Genomic DNA, 18,381 nt, shown 5'->3' on the forward strand with positions numbered 1-18,381 from the left:
TACTTTAAATGGCTGCTCTAAGAAAAAATCACAAATCTCCTCTTTAGAATAATCATGGGATAAACCCAAAATTAGTACCGAGTACGGCAATAAAATCTTAGGTGTATGTGTATGGGCCTCATATCCCCTTTCTTTAAATATGTTCCTAATTTTGTCAAAATTATCAAGACCACGAATTCTAATTGATAGTGCAGACTTACCAGCTATTTTGATTATATATGCATCTTTTTGTAGATGTATATTAAGTAAATTGGTGATCTCTCTCACTCCTACATTATATATAGTTATTGCAGGTGAAAGTTTTCCTGCATTCGATTTTGTACTGGGCGGTGTATTCATGTCCGCGGTATTTGTAACTGCTTGAGTTGCTTTTGGAATCGCACCGGTTTTCGTGCTGTTGGATGTTGATGTTGTGGCATTTTTTATGCCCGATGTTGTTGTTGTTGCATTTTCTATGCTGGATGCTGATGGTGTCATTTTTGCATTTTTTTTGCCCGATGTTGATGGTGTCATTGTTGATTTCATTGTTGGCTTCATTGTTGTTGTTTTTGTTGCCGTCATCTTCGTTGTTGATATGTTATCCAGCTTCTTTGGTGGGATTTTGCTATTAACCATATCTTCAGGTTCTTCATTGCAGTCGACCGCCATACCTGTGTCTTCGGCTACACAGGCAGCATTATTGTTTGAAACTCCCCCAGCAATGGAGTTTCTAAGCTGACTAATTTCATAAGTGAGTTTTTCAATTGTCATTGTAAGCGCTTGTATTTGCTTGCGCTGGTCTTCAATGATGGAAATGAGTTGATGCGTGTTTGCTTTCTCTGATTGCAGGTCCTCAATCAGTTTTTCATTGGTCAGTTGTAGACGCATATTTTGATATGCCTCGCCTGAGTCTTCGCTACTATAGCCTTTTTTACGTCTTTTCTTTTTTCCCTTTTTAAGGGGTACTTGATTGTTGTCTGATATGGTACCAGCATCAGAGCCGTTAGTCCATATCAAATTGTCGTTGTTATTTTCATTTACATTTAATTCACTAGCCGCAACTAGTGAGACATTTTGTTGTTGTTCAGCCATTATATGATGATATTCGACGATATTTAATGGATTTTTTGCAATTAAATTTTGGCAAACGGCCCCTTTCATCAGAAGGGGATTTATGCCAGCTCTGTTGGGTGCAGCGGCTTCCTCGCGTCCACCGCTGCACTTATTTTCCTCGAGTTTTTCGATGATTTCAGCCAATTTAAATTTTACTGCCTACTATGCAATTCTCAATGTACGCACTTAAACAAAAGTTCTTGCACTAGTTTTTGAGATTAAATCTCGTTTCAAACTAATTTTTTCTTCCGCTTCTCGATGTTATCACTTCAAGCACTGACACTAGAATCTCACTTGTGTGCCGAGCATGAACGCGCATATTTATAGAAAAATTGAGCGCGCAAACTGTTAGTTAAGGGTGTGTGTAGGGAAAGATTGAAATATTGTATCTTACAGCTGCCTGTATAAACACGAAGTATACACGAACGAACCCGAGGGTAGATCGTGTCATTAATATTAGTAAGCATTTCAGGGCATTTTTGTATAAATAGAAGCGAAATGAGGCTGGAACAGTATTAGTTCTTGTGCATCATTCGTGAAGTGAAATTTAAAAGTGAAAAATGACTGGTCGTGGTAAAGGTGGCAAAGGCTTGGGAAAAGGTGGCGCTAAACGTCATCGTAAAGTGTTGCGTGATAACATCCAAGGTATTACCAAGCCTGCAATCAGACGTTTGGCTCGTCGTGGCGGTGTAAAACGTATCTCTGGATTGATATACGAAGAAACCCGTGGTGTCCTCAAGGTGTTTTTGGAAAACGTTATTCGTGATGCTGTCACCTACACCGAACATGCTAAGCGTAAAACCGTCACCGCTATGGATGTCGTCTACGCTTTGAAGAGACAAGGCCGCACTTTGTACGGTTTCGGCGGTTAAACATTTTCTTGACGCTATTTGGAGAATATTTAAATACTTTAATACAAAAACAATCGGTCCTTTTCAGGACCACAAAATATATTTACAAAAGAGATCATCTTGTTACAAATTTATTTAATTATTTTAATAATAAAATTTTAAATTTACTTGGTTTAAATAAAATTACAAACATTTGGTTTGCCGTCGGCAAAACATTGTTACTAACCCAATGAAACAATTATGTATGGACTTACCAAAGGCGACTACTATGCTATTTTTCTGAAAAACATGACATACGCTACAAAAGAAAAACACTACGAATGTAATACATACGAAACATATATGCAATTCTCTATATGTCATTTCTCGTCCCATTCCCCAAAGAAAATGATTCTATGATTCTCTTACTCTCTTTTTGCAGAAATCAAAGAAAATGATTCTATGTTGCACTGTACTCGATCCTAGTGTCATTTGTTCTTTTGCGTGACGTTCTTACTCTCTTTTTGCAGAAATCAGTTATGTATGTATTGATACAAACAGCTTTCTCTGTCATCAACTATTTGCAACTTCCCGCTAGAAGTTACGAACACTTACGATCCTACTAGACTTCGGCTTTGCCAAAGCATACAAAAGATACATATGTAGTAAATAATCAGGGTTGATACAGATGAAAATTAAAACACTTCGGCTCAGAAAACGAATGCTCTCTTAATGAAATTGGTGGGAATTTGTTGTTTTTCGATATTAAGCTGAGTACTATGTTCAGTTTTCAAGCTGAAAACCAGCTTATTTTCACGGTTACTTTTTTTAATCAATTAATTTTGAAATATTAAATGGTTCGCAATCAATACATTGGATCCTTTCCATCCATAATTTGAAGAGACTTGATAAAAATGTTATCGTCTTCATATATATTTTTGCACTTTTAATTTAGTGTTTTGGTGAAAAACTCGAACATAGTACTCACCTTTAGGAATAAATGGCATTAGATAGGAACAAAATGAAAATATGAAGTGGCGAAATTTTTCGATGCCATGACAGATGAATATCTTCATATAAATTTTTTTATAGTAAATTTTATTGTTACAGAAAGAAAGTATGTATGAAATTATATTGTTTGAAAATATTTTTTCTCTTTTTAAAAATGTTTTGTCGTCCTGAAAAGGACGGATTGTTGTTTGATAGAGATACGATGGTCTGTATTTACATTTTCTTGTAGATAATTTAAGCCTTCTTTTCGGTCTTCTTGGGCAAGAGAACAGCTTGGATGTTTGGCAATACACCACCTTGAGCAATGGTGACACCGGACAACAATTTGTTCAATTCTTCGTCATTACGGATAGCCAATTGCAAGTGACGAGGGATAATTCTTGTCTTTTTGTTGTCACGAGCAGCGTTACCAGCCAATTCAAGAACTTCAGCGGCCAAGTATTCCATCACAGCAGCCAAGTAAACTGGAGCTCCAGCACCAACACGCTCAGCATAGTTGCCTTTGCGCAAAAGACGATGAATACGACCGACGGGGAATTGAAGCCCAGCACGATTGGAACGAGACTTTGCCTTTCCCTTAACTTTGCCACCTTTACCGCGTCCAGACATGTTTCAATTGTTTTTTCTTTTTCACTTCACTTCACAAAACACTAATGATAGCGTTTAACTAGTTGTCAGTTCTTTATATACTTTTCGTTCGAGCTATTTAATACATTTGAGGGTTGTTTTGCTGCACGAAGAGGCTCGTTTTCCGCTACCTGAATATCTTGTCCACGAAATGGTACAAATGTGTGCTCATCGCTGCGCACACACAAAATTCTCTTTTGAACAGTGTAAACAGTGTTTGTGTGAAAAAAAAAATAGTGAAAATGCCTCCAAAAGCCAGTGGTAAAGCAGCAAAGAAGGCCGGCAAAGCCCAAAAGAACATCACAAAGGGTGACAAGACCAAGAGACGCACCAAGCGTAAGGAGAGTTATGCCATCTACATTTACAAAGTGTTGAAGCAAGTACATCCCGATACTGGTATCTCTTCAAAGGCAATGAGCATCATGAACAGTTTCGTTAATGATATCTTCGAACGTATTGCCGCCGAAGCCTCTCGTTTGGCTCACTACAACAAGCGTTCCACCATCACCAGTCGGGAAATCCAAACTGCCGTTCGTCTATTATTGCCCGGTGAATTGGCTAAGCACGCTGTCAGTGAAGGTACCAAAGCCGTTACTAAGTACACCAGCTCCAAGTAAATGGCTTTATATTTCGTCGAAAATTTATTTCCTCCACCATCAAAGGCCCTTTTCAGGGCCACAAAAATCATTAAAAAAGAGATTTTCTTTGTTGATCAACTAAAAACAAAATATCTTTATTTTATTTCAATAAAAAAAAAAAATACATCTTCCATCGAATAATAAGAAATAATTGATTTTTCAACTAAGAAAAATTCAATGTTGTAATCTTCATTTTATTAAAATTCTATTATGGCATTTCATTACTATGTCTAACTTCTATTAAAATTCTAATTTGGCATTTCATTACTGTTTCTTCAATATTTCTTCTTTTTATTTTTCTTCATTATAATAACGTCGCTATAATATTTTTCTCAGAGTAAAAGACTTTATTACATTGATCGTATGCATTACTGTAAATGGCGTAGAGTTAAAGGATGTGTGTGTGTGTGTGAGTTTTGATGATGACTCTATGCGTAGGTACATGAAACCTTTTTTTCTAGAATTCTAATTGCTGTGGTTTATTACCACATCCCAATTGGCTAATCCAGTTTTGGAAAAATTCCCATAAAACATGTGATTATAAATTTCAATTTTACCGTGAAAAATAGATTAAGTACAATGTATATTTATTTAAATAAAAATTAGGTAACAAAACAAAATTGTTTGCATAAAATTTGTTCTCTTTTTCAAAGATATTTTGTAGCCCTGAAAAGGGCTGTTAGATAAACTGCTTTCGAATATCGAAAATAATCATTCTGCCATGAAATAGAAAATTTACTTCTTGGCGGCGGCTTTTTTAGCAGCTGGTTTCTTGGCAGCCTTTTTGGGTTTGGCTGCTGCTACTGTTTTTGCCTTGGGTGCTTTTGGTTTTGTGGCGGAGGCCTTGGCCTTGGCGGCGGTTTTTGCTGGTTTAGCTTTAACTGTACCGGTCTTTTTGGCAGTTTTAGCCTTAGCCTTTTCGGTCTTCTTCTTTTCTGCTGTCTTCTTAGCGGCAGAAGGTTTCTTTGCAGCAGCCTTCTTTTCTCCACTGGCCTTTTTGGGTGCGGCAGCCTTCTTTTTCTTATCACCAGCTGGGGCCTTCTTCTTTTCGGCGCTCATTGCTTTAGACATTTTAAATGAACCAGATGCACCCTTACCTTTAGTTTGGATCAATTTTCCACTGGCAACAGCGCCTTTCAAATACTTCTTGATGAAGGGAGCCAATTTTTGGGCATCAACTTTGTAGGTGCTGGCCAAATATTTCTTGATGGCAGGCAATGATGAACCACCACGTTCTTTCAATGTTTTGATGGCAGCATCGACCATTTGTTGGGTTGGTGGATGAGATGGGGCAGCAGAGGGCTTCTTTGCCTTGGCAGCAGCTTTTTTAGGTGCCTTTTTCTCAACAGCGGCAACTGGAGATGCGGTGGCTTCAACTACGGCGGCGTCAGACATGTTTTTGTTTTTCACTTTGATTCACTTCAAGCACTAATATACACTAACACGCGTGTACGTTTATTATATATGATTTTTACCGTTCGAACTAGCTATTCTTGGGTACATCGGAATTATGAGAAGTACATAGTAGTCAGCTACGAAATTTTGTGAATTCTTGTGTGGAAGAGAATAAATTTTTTCACAAAAGTTTTGATAGAATAATTAAATTTATGATGACATAGTAAATATATTTAATTGGAATTTATCACATTTCTCTAGTAGAGATATCCACCTAAATGACAAAAAGAATTTCAATTAATAATATTGAAGGGCTAGAGTATTATAATCTTTTGAGTTGTAAGTTTATAAAAGTGTCATCATAAATTTCCAACTAAATTATATAAATTTTACTATTTTTATTGAAAATTGTATAAAATAAAAAAATTATAGGGAATCTTGATATGTTTTCTTTAAAGAAATACGAAAAAATTATACAATTTGCATAGTTTTCATGGTAAAATATTCAATTATATTATGTCGTCTATGACAGTGGAATTCATCATATTGGGATATTTTCCATGAATAAAAGTTTTTCTGCAAATTAATTTCAAAGCTCAAAACTAAAAATGTTTTAGGAAATTTTCATTCAAAAATATAATAGAAATCACACATTTATACTAAAATATAACATTATTAATAAAAAGTGTCAAATTGTAACGAAAAGTTAAAATAATCGTGAAGGTGTGGTATATCATGTACAGCGATGTTAACAATGTTGAATATAGTTGAAACCATAAAATTAAAATATTTGCAAAAGAAATGAAATGTATATATGAAAAATATTAAAACATCGTAGAAAAAATACATGTCGGATTATAATACCATTTTAACAAAATTTTAAATCGAAATACTATGAATAAAAATTTGCCATAGCTGATATACCACCTCTAGCCAAAGAAGTAAAGTAATTGGCTATTTTTGATATAAAATTTCGCAAAAAAAAAACTAAAAGAATTATAACAGCAGAGGGAATAAATTTAAGTCTAACGACTTTAGGAAATATATAAACAATAAACACCCTAGAAAATTCAAAAATAATCTCCGATTTGTTACGAAAAGTTTGCCATATAGGGTTAGAAAATATTTCATAAAATGTTTGCCGCATTGAATGTAGCATTAGATGAAAATAAGAAACAAATCCTCCTACTTATATCTTTTCTTCTTTTGAAAAAATAAATTAATAGAAAATAAATTGTGAATGAGTACGAAAAAATGGAAATTGTGAATGAGTACGAAAAAATGTAAAACCATTGGAAAGCAAAATCTACATCATATAACAACATTCCCTTCATATCCAACCTAATACAAAAAAAAAAAAAAACACAAATGCAATATAGTTTATTGATATCAAATAATAAAGAATAAATTCTTGTCAACTGTAAAGTATTGAAAAAAAATTTTCTCTTTTTATAAAAATATTGTGGTCCTGAAAAGGACCGATTGTTTTTGTAAAAAAAGTTGGCTTTTAATATGTCAAAAATTTAAGCACGTTCTCCACGAATACGTCTGGCCAATTGGATATCCTTGGGCATGATGGTGACACGCTTAGCATGGATAGCGCACAAGTTGGTATCTTCGAATAGACCAACCAAGTAGGCTTCGCTAGCTTCTTGCAAGGCCATGACAGCAGAACTCTGGAAACGCAAGTCAGTTTTGAAATCTTGGGCAATTTCACGAACCAAACGTTGGAAAGGCAATTTGCGGATCAACAATTCTGTGCTCTTTTGGTAACGACGGATTTCACGCAAAGCAACGGTACCAGGGCGGAAACGATGGGGCTTCTTGACACCGCCGGTGGCTGGGGCACTCTTACGAGCAGCTTTAGTAGCCAATTGCTTACGAGGGGCTTTGCCACCGGTAGATTTACGGGCAGTTTGCTTGGTACGAGCCATTTTTCACTTTAATTCTTCACTTCACAAGATATGAACACAAACACTGTCAAAACGTTATTACTTGTGTGCCGAGCATGAACGCGCATATTTATAGAAAAATTGAGCGCGCAAACTGTTAGTTAAGGGTGTGTGTAGGGAAAGATTGAAATATTGTATCTTACAGCTGCCTGTATAAACACGAAGTATACACGAACGAACCCGAGGGTAGATCGTGTCATTAATATTAGTAAGCATTTCAGGGCATTTTTGTATAAATAGAAGCGAAATGAGGCTGGAACAGTATTAGTTCTTGTGCATCATTCGTGAAGTGAAATTTAAAAGTGAAAAATGACTGGTCGTGGTAAAGGTGGCAAAGGCTTGGGAAAAGGTGGCGCTAAACGTCATCGTAAAGTGTTGCGTGATAACATCCAAGGTATTACCAAGCCTGCAATCAGACGTTTGGCTCGTCGTGGCGGTGTAAAACGTATCTCTGGATTGATATACGAAGAAACCCGTGGTGTCCTCAAGGTGTTTTTGGAAAACGTTATTCGTGATGCTGTCACCTACACCGAACATGCTAAGCGTAAAACCGTCACCGCTATGGATGTCGTCTACGCTTTGAAGAGACAAGGCCGCACTTTGTACGGTTTCGGCGGTTAAACATTTTCTTGACGCTATTTGGAGAATATTTAAATACTTTAATACAAAAACAATCGGTCCTTTTCAGGACCACAAAATATATTTACAAAAGAGATCATCTTGTTACAAATTTATTTAATTATTTTAATAATAAAATTTTAAATTTACTTGGTTTAAATAAAATTACAAACATTTGGTTTGCCGTCGGCAAAACATTGTTACTAACCCAATGAAACAATTATGTATGGACTTACCAAAGGCGACTACTATGCTATTTTTCTGAAAAACATGACATACGCTACAAAAGAAAAACACTACGAATGTAATACATACGAAACATATATGCAATTCTCTATATGTCATTTCTCGTCCCATTCCCCAAAGAAAATGATTCTATGATTCTCTTACTCTCTTTTTGCAGAAATCAAAGAAAATGATTCTATGTTGCACTGTACTCGATCCTAGTGTCATTTGTTCTTTTGCGTGACGTTCTTACTCTCTTTTTGCAGAAATCAGTTATGTATGTATTGATACAAACAGCTTTCTCTGTCATCAACTATTTGCAACTTCCCGCTAGAAGTTACGAACACTTACGATCCTACTAGACTTCGGCTTTGCCAAAGCATACAAAAGATACATATGTAGTAAATAATCAGGGTTGATACAGATGAAAATTAAAACACTTCGGCTCAGAAAACGAATGCTCTCTTAATGAAATTGGTGGGAATTTGTTGTTTTTCGATATTAAGCTGAGTACTATGTTCAGTTTTCAAGCTGAAAACCAGCTTATTTTCACGGTTACTTTTTTTAATCAATTAATTTTGAAATATTAAATGGTTCGCAATCAATACATTGGATCCTTTCCATCCATAATTTGAAGAGACTTGATAAAAATGTTATCGTCTTCATATATATTTTTGCACTTTTAATTTAGTGTTTTGGTGAAAAACTCGAACATAGTACTCACCTTTAGGAATAAATGGCATTAGATAGGAACAAAATGAAAATATGAAGTGGCGAAATTTTTCGATGCCATGACAGATGAATATCTTCATATAAATTTTTTTATAGTAAATTTTATTGTTACAGAAAGAAAGTATGTATGAAATTATATTGTTTGAAAATATTTTTTCTCTTTTTAAAAATGTTTTGTCGTCCTGAAAAGGACGGATTGTTGTTTGATAGAGATACGATGGTCTGTATTTACATTTTCTTGTAGATAATTTAAGCCTTCTTTTCGGTCTTCTTGGGCAAGAGAACAGCTTGGATGTTTGGCAATACACCACCTTGAGCAATGGTGACACCGGACAACAATTTGTTCAATTCTTCGTCATTACGGATAGCCAATTGCAAGTGACGAGGGATAATTCTTGTCTTTTTGTTGTCACGAGCAGCGTTACCAGCCAATTCAAGAACTTCAGCGGCCAAGTATTCCATCACAGCAGCCAAGTAAACTGGAGCTCCAGCACCAACACGCTCAGCATAGTTGCCTTTGCGCAAAAGACGATGAATACGACCGACGGGGAATTGAAGCCCAGCACGATTGGAACGAGACTTTGCCTTTCCCTTAACTTTGCCACCTTTACCGCGTCCAGACATGTTTCAATTGTTTTTTCTTTTTCACTTCACTTCACAAAACACTAATGATAGCGTTTAACTAGTTGTCAGTTCTTTATATACTTTTCGTTCGAGCTATTTAATACATTTGAGGGTTGTTTTGCTGCACGAAGAGGCTCGTTTTCCGCTACCTGAATATCTTGTCCACGAAATGGTACAAATGTGTGCTCATCGCTGCGCACACACAAAATTCTCTTTTGAACAGTGTAAACAGTGTTTGTGTGAAAAAAAAAATAGTGAAAATGCCTCCAAAAGCCAGTGGTAAAGCAGCAAAGAAGGCCGGCAAAGCCCAAAAGAACATCACAAAGGGTGACAAGACCAAGAGACGCACCAAGCGTAAGGAGAGTTATGCCATCTACATTTACAAAGTGTTGAAGCAAGTACATCCCGATACTGGTATCTCTTCAAAGGCAATGAGCATCATGAACAGTTTCGTTAATGATATCTTCGAACGTATTGCCGCCGAAGCCTCTCGTTTGGCTCACTACAACAAGCGTTCCACCATCACCAGTCGGGAAATCCAAACTGCCGTTCGTCTATTATTGCCCGGTGAATTGGCTAAGCACGCTGTCAGTGAAGGTACCAAAGCCGTTACTAAGTACACCAGCTCCAAGTAAATGGCTTTATATTTCGTCGAAAATTTATTTCCTCCACCATCAAAGGCCCTTTTCAGGGCCACAAAAATCATTAAAAAAGAGATTTTCTTTGTTGATCAACTAAAAACAAAATATCTTTATTTTATTTCAATAAAAAAAAAAAATACATCTTCCATCGAATAATAAGAAATAATTGATTTTTCAACTAAGAAAAATTCAATGTTGTAATCTTCATTTTATTAAAATTCTATTATGGCATTTCATTACTATGTCTAACTTCTATTAAAATTCTAATTTGGCATTTCATTACTGTTTCTTCAATATTTCTTCTTTTTATTTTTCTTCATTATAATAACGTCGCTATAATATTTTTCTCAGAGTAAAAGACTTTATTACATTGATCGTATGCATTACTGTAAATGGCGTAGAGTTAAAGGATGTGTGTGTGTGTGTGAGTTTTGATGATGACTCTATGCGTAGGTACATGAAACCTTTTTTTCTAGAATTCTAATTGCTGTGGTTTATTACCACATCCCAATTGGCTAATCCAGTTTTGGAAAAATTCCCATAAAACATGTGATTATAAATTTCAATTTTACCGTGAAAAATAGATTAAGTACAATGTATATTTATTTAAATAAAAATTAGGTAACAAAACAAAATTGTTTGCATAAAATTTGTTCTCTTTTTCAAAGATATTTTGTAGCCCTGAAAAGGGCTGTTAGATAAACTGCTTTCGAATATCGAAAATAATCATTCTGCCATGAAATAGAAAATTTACTTCTTGGCGGCGGCTTTTTTAGCAGCTGGTTTCTTGGCAGCCTTTTTGGGTTTGGCTGCTGCTACTGTTTTTGCCTTGGGTGCTTTTGGTTTTGTGGCGGAGGCCTTGGCCTTGGCGGCGGTTTTTGCTGGTTTAGCTTTAACTGTACCGGTCTTTTTGGCAGTTTTAGCCTTAGCCTTTTCGGTCTTCTTCTTTTCTGCTGTCTTCTTAGCGGCAGAAGGTTTCTTTGCAGCAGCCTTCTTTTCTCCACTGGCCTTTTTGGGTGCGGCAGCCTTCTTTTTCTTATCACCAGCTGGGGCCTTCTTCTTTTCGGCGCTCATTGCTTTAGACATTTTAAATGAACCAGATGCACCCTTACCTTTAGTTTGGATCAATTTTCCACTGGCAACAGCGCCTTTCAAATACTTCTTGATGAAGGGAGCCAATTTTTGGGCATCAACTTTGTAGGTGCTGGCCAAATATTTCTTGATGGCAGGCAATGATGAACCACCACGTTCTTTCAATGTTTTGATGGCAGCATCGACCATTTGTTGGGTTGGTGGATGAGATGGGGCAGCAGAGGGCTTCTTTGCCTTGGCAGCAGCTTTTTTAGGTGCCTTTTTCTCAACAGCGGCAACTGGAGATGCGGTGGCTTCAACTACGGCGGCGTCAGACATGTTTTTGTTTTTCACTTTGATTCACTTCAAGCACTAATATACACTAACACGCGTGTACGTTTATTATATATGATTTTTACCGTTCGAAGATTTCAAAATTCAGATTTCAAAATTTAGGTTTTATTGGTCAAAAATTTCTAAACTACTACAGTTGAAACCTTACAACTACAATTTTCAACTACATACATACATATATAGATTCTTATATTTAGCGTATATATAATACTTTTCTAAATTTATCTAAATATTACAAAATACGGCTTAAACTATTTATTTAAGCTAGTCTCTATTTCAAATTTTTTCTCAATTAAACAAAATTTCCCTGAAAAATGACTAATAAAAACAGGGGCCATAACGTTTTTCTATTATTTTACTTAAAAACTATCACTTAAAACTAAAATCGAAAAAATATATACAATTGCCCTTAGAGTTACTATTGTGCCAAACTGTAAACAGTGTCGTCCACGTCTAGCGTACCATATCGTCGATGATAAAACACAAGCCTCTCATCCCTAAAGAGAAGTCCCTGTCTATCTAACTGTAACAGACATATCGGCGGTCGATATGTCAAATGAGGAAGATTGGCTGGACTGATGTCCTCTACCAAGCAACCCCTCACTAGCGGATTGTCTACAAAAGATGCCCTATCTAGAAAATTTAATGCATTTCTAGTCAGAAATACATCAATCCTATCAATCTCTGCAGAGTCGTAGATGGATTGGTTGGAAGGTCTCCGCCATACACCATCCTCTCCTCTAACAGGCACTAAACCTACACAAGAAGCTAAAATTCTTCTCTCCCATATCCTGAGTAATTCCATTTGGTGTGAAGAAATTCCATACCAAATTGGAAAAGCATTAGCGATGATTGGCCTAATGATTTGTCGATAAATCAATAGTTTCACCTCCTTACTCAGGCCATTTGAGCGTCGAAAGACGCTCAAATAGCAGAAGAACATCCTCTTAACCTTGTCAAGAAGATAGCTAATATGCGACACAAAATCAAATCTGCCTTGGAGAATCACGCCTAAGTATTTAATGCTTTCACAAGTGCGAATGGTACGATCACCAATTGCAATGGCTGGCTCGTATCTTCTAGAGCGAGGATACAAGTTTCGCCTATTGCCTTTGAAAATCACACCTTCACACTTGTCCACATTAAGCCTTAGTCGCCACATATCGAAATATGTGGATAGTTCACCCAAGTATTGATTCAATCTGTCATTGACAACCGCTGCATCTGCTCCTGATGCTGCGACGAATATGTCGTCAGCATATATCAGGAGTAAATCTCCAGATGGTGGTTGCGGTATGTCACTAATAAAAATGTTGTAGAGGACTGGACCCAGTAAAGAGCCCTGGGGTACACCAGTCCTTACAACCCTATCGCTAGAGTAGTCATCGCCTACTCTAACCCTAAATGTCCTGTCCCTAAGAAAGTCCGCGACGATCCTACATAAACTAGTATCAAAGCCTAATACTCTCATTTTGTATATGAGAGCATCATGCCAGACACTATCAAATGCCCTAGAGAAATCGAGACTAACGGCGATAGTCACGCGACGTCTATTGAGCGATCTAACCACATGATCACCGAGCACAGTCAGCGCATGTGTTGTGGAGAGGCCTTGTCTAAAGCCAAATTGGCTATCAGACAAGATCGACCTATCATCTAGCGTCTCCCTAATACCGTCGAGTATGAAATACTCGAAAAGTTTACCGAGCGATGACAGTAAACTAATCGGTCTATAACTCTTACTGCTCGTTGGATCTTTTCCTGCCTTTAGGATGGGGACGGTGATCGCCCTTTTCCATAAGGCCGGAAAATAACCAATGTTCAAGCAGTGGTTATATAGAATCGCGAGAAAAGTCCATGTGTGGTGGTCAGTTTTCCTTAACACCACATCAGGAATTTTATCCTCGCCGCTAGATTTGAGATTTTTTCTTGATCTCAAAGCTGTCCTAATCCTTTCACACGAAACGAACCTATTTCTATTCGCACTAACGTCCCTTATTTCACCATCAGCCGTAAGAAACGGCGAAAAGTGAACTAAGGGATTTCTATCAACCAAGGGAAAAGTATTTTCCCTAACGGTTGTGTCAATCGGCATTCCCCGATCGGCCACATCAGCTAAATCGCCTTGTACCACGTCGGCCAAGAGATCAGCTTTACGGCAATCCTGCGAAATCGTCAATCCATCATCTGTTTTCAAATCAGGAATTGACGTTTTTCGATTTAAACCGATAGCAGATTTAACTCTGCTATATACCCTATCATTAACGCGGATACTACGAAGAAAGCGAATATTTCGCTCTTCTTCATAGTCCCTAATAGCCGAACTAATCACCGAATCTAGTTCGCGAATTTCTGCTTTGAGTATATCATACCTCAAAGGATTAGTCGTTCTATGAAGAGTTCTTCTCAGCCTCTTCTTTCGAGCGATCACCTCGAGGACATGAGGTGGCAGCTGTCTTGGGCCTCTATTCCCAGGACGAATCTTGGGAATAGATGCATCCATTGCTTCACGAAATGCCTCGCCCATAGTATCAATGCAAGCATCAATTTCTGAGCAAGTCGCATTTCGATCCACTGGCAGCTGACAACCCTCTAATGTCCTATTTAACGACCGATTAAAACGTCGCCTATCCATACGCCGAAAATTATAAATTAATTCGCGTTCCCTATCAACCGTTTCGCCACTAGAGATAATAATCTCTAGGGCTCTATGGTCAGACTCATAGTCTAACGTCCTAATTTGACCATTGGCATTGGGAACAATTATTCCAGCAGATGCCATACAAATATCGATAAAAGAGCTGGTGCTCCTACCGATTCTTGTTGGTCCTTCTGTTGGAATTATCCCTAAATCAGGACAACCCAACAGAAAATCCCTAATTAACCGGCCTCTAGCGCATGTCGTGCTTCCTCCCCAGTCAACATTTCTGGCATTGAGGTCAGCCGCGACGACCACATCATTGGCTGATGCCAATGATGCGATTGTGTCCAAATCTGATGCAACGAAATTTGCATTTGGCGCACAATATAACGAGATAACATAGAGATGGTTACCGTCCATTCTATGTATCTTTACACACGTTCCCTCTATCGAACCTAACTCTATTTCAAATCGTTCGCTTTTAATCGAATCTCTAACTAACACGGCCGTACCGCCCCCTGAGCGTTCGCGCCTAATCTGGGTATATATCGAATACCCATCCATATCAAACACGTGTCCTGAATTCAGCTTATGTTCGGCCATAAGCATGACATCAGGACAATGCCTATCTAAAAATAATTTTAGATAATGTCTCTTCAGTCGTGATACCACTGAATTGACATTTGCAAAGATTATTTTCATTTCCCTAGACATCGCATAAAGAATCGACAACAGACATCATAGCGCCGCAGATGTCCCCTTTCGTGATTAATGCTCTTACGTCATCCATACGTCGACGCAACACACTTGCACAGGCAAGGAAATCCTTGCCAAACGCCTCGCGACACTTTTCATCAAAAGTGGCAAACAAGCCAGCTGTCGATGTAAGGGTCGACGAGGCGTTGCTACCTCTGTTACCTGTGGTAACAGCTGCAGCTGCACGTGGTTTTACCGCGGTCGAGTAGGAAATTCCCGCGCGAACGTTGTTACTACCTGACCTACCTGTGTTGCTGTCCTTTATGACCGCAACACGTGCGTTGGCTGTAGAGGCTGGCTTTGGGATTTTCCCCTCAGCCTGCTTAGCCATTAAAGATTGCCTGTAAGGGCAATTCTTTGAATTTGCCGAGTGACCGCTCACTCCACAATTTGCACACCTGAGCACGAACTCAGGCTGCATACTAACCGCACCTGTCTTACTGTCCCTAACAGCCACGACGCGCGGTTTCGAAACGCCCTTAGGTATGGTGCATTTACCGGCACCATGGTCGCCCGCGCACTTAACACACCTGTAAGGCATGTTGCAACCGTTCGCGGTATGTCCGTACCTCTGGCAATTGAAGCATTGCGTCAAGCCCTTCTTCGTGTCTTTTCTCACGTAGACACGATGGCTTAGCAATCTTTCCACACCGTATAACGCGACGATATCCGATTCTTTATCTAGGTGAATAAGCCATTTGCCTTCACCTAGATTCACGACGCGTTTGATAATGATGTTAATGGGAAGAGCACATAATGCACTCTTCACATCACCATCGCTAAACGATGACGACAAGCCCTCTATCACGACCGAGTGAGCCTGTCCTTTCGGGGAATAGGTTATCGCAGAGATAGCCTTTTCCTTAATCAACTTTAAAATAGCAGAATGCTCTTCTAAAGTCGAGACCCGAACACTAGCTCCATTACGCCCGAGCAATGACAAAGTAAATTTGTCATGGCCTAGCAACGTTTTTAGGTTTTCACCGAACTCGCGAATATTCGTGTTATAAATTTTCACGATCGGCACTTTTTCACTTTTTCCGCGTTTCTCCGTCGACTCGCGTTTTTCCCTAGCTTCACACTCGCGATTGTCCGTCTTCGAAACACTGTTCACACTTTTTTCACTATTTTTCACTCTACTCACGTTATTTTCGTTTTCATTCTCCAACTTCCTCGATCTTTTTGCCTCTTCCGGCGTCTTTCCATCGATTACAGGGCCAGCGTATAGTACCACGGCCTTCCTTTTGGCCTTCTTCTTGGTGACGGTGGTCCACTGATTACCTTCATCTTTTTCTTGTGAGGCCGGCGTTGCCTTCACTTCTTCCTTCTTCTTCTCCCCGGGCATTGGCTTCTTGCACCCGGGCTGGTGCACCGGCGTTGTGCCACCAGTAGCCTTCAATCGGCTTATCTCCTCGCTCATTGCATTCATCTGCGCTTCCATTCGTTGGATGATACGGTGGCAGATGACATTCTCCTTTATGGCTTTCCGGCATTCAGCCAGTTGAGCAACCATGCCGTCAAAATGCTTCTTCTTGACGTGTACAGTATCGCCATCGTGTGTGACCTCGAAGTCGTACTCAATATCCATTTCCATGTCTCCGCTACCTGCGGTTAGAGATGCGGTGGCTTCAACTACGGCGGCGTCAGACATGTTTTTGTTTTTCACTTTGATTCACTTCAAGCACTAATATACACTAACACGCGTGTACGTTTATTATATATGATTTTTACCGTTCGAACTAGCTATTCTTGGGTACATCGGAATTATGAGAAGTACATAGTAGTCAGCTACGAAATTTTGTGAATTCTTGTGTGGAAGAGAATAAATTTTTTCACAAAAGTTTTGATAGAATAATTAAATTTATGATGACATAGTAAATATATTTAATTGGAATTTATCACATTTCTCTAGTAGAGATATCCACCTAAATGACAAAAAGAATTTCAATTAATAATATTGAAGGGCTAGAGTATTATAATCTTTTGAGTTGTAAGTTTATAAAAGTGTCATCATAAATTTCCAACTAAATTATATAAATTTTACTATTTTTATTGAAAATTGTATAAAATAAAAAAATTATAGGGAATCTTGATATGTTTTCTTTAAAGAAATACGAAAAAATTATACAATTTGCATAGTTTTCATGGTAAAATATTCAATTATATTATGTCGTCTATGACAGTGGAATTCATCATATTGGGATATTTTCCATGAATAAAAGTTTTTCTGCAAATTAATTTCAAAGCTCAAAACTAAAAATGTTTTAGGAAATTTTCATTCAAAAATATAATAGAAATCACACATTTATACTAAAATATAACATTATTAATAAAAAGTGTCAAATTGTAACGAAAAGTTAAAATAATCGTGAAGGTGTGGTATATCATGTACAGCGATGTTAACAATGTTGAATATAGTTGAAACCATAAAATTAAAATATTTGCAAAAGAAATGAAATGTATATATGAAAAATATTAAAACATCGTAGAAAAAATACATGTCGGATTATAATACCATTTTAACAAAATTTTAAATCGAAATACTATGAATAAAAATTTGCCATAGCTGATATACCACCTCTAGCCAAAGAAGTAAAGTAATTGGCTATTTTTGATATAAAATTTCGCAAAAAAAAAACTAAAAGAATTATAACAGCAGAGGGAATAAATTTAAGTCTAACGACTTTAGGAAATATATAAACAATAAACACCCTAGAAAATTCAAAAATAATCTCCGATTTGTTACGAAAAGTTTGCCATATAGGGTTAGAAAATATTTCATAAAATGTTTGCCGCATTGAATGTAGCATTAGATGAAAATAAGAAACAAATCCTCCTACTTATATCTTTTCTTCTTTTGAAAAAATAAATTAATAGAAAATAAATTGTGAATGAGTACGAAAAAATGGAAATTGTGAATGAGTACGAAAAAATGTAAAACCATTGGAAAGCAAAATCTACATCATATAACAACATTCCCTTCATATCCAACCTAATACAAAAAAAAAAAAAAACACAAATGCAATATAGTTTATTGATATCAAATAATAAAGAATAAATTCTTGTCAACTGTAAAGTATTGAAAAAAAATTTTCTCTTTTTATAAAAATATTGTGGTCCTGAAAAGGACCGATTGTTTTTGTAAAAAAAGTTGGCTTTTAATATGTCAAAAAT

At 37.2% G+C, this 18,381-nt stretch overlaps 1 protein-coding gene across 1 annotated transcript; it reads right to left on the reverse strand.

The window, feature by feature from the left end:
* Window positions 1-7,116: 7,116 nt before the first annotated feature.
* LOC142242690 (histone H3) lies at window positions 7,117-7,527 on the reverse strand. The gene has a single exon (XM_075314252.1). It carries the CDS (start codon window positions 7,525-7,527, stop codon window positions 7,117-7,119), a length of 411 nt encoding a protein of 136 aa, XP_075170367.1.
* Window positions 7,528-18,381: the final 10,854 nt, after the last annotated feature.

Source organism: Haematobia irritans, unplaced genomic scaffold (assembly GCF_050003625.1).
Source record: "Haematobia irritans isolate KBUSLIRL unplaced genomic scaffold, ASM5000362v1 scaffold_6, whole genome shotgun sequence".
NCBI classification, from domain to species: domain Eukaryota; kingdom Metazoa; phylum Arthropoda; class Insecta; order Diptera; family Muscidae; genus Haematobia; species Haematobia irritans.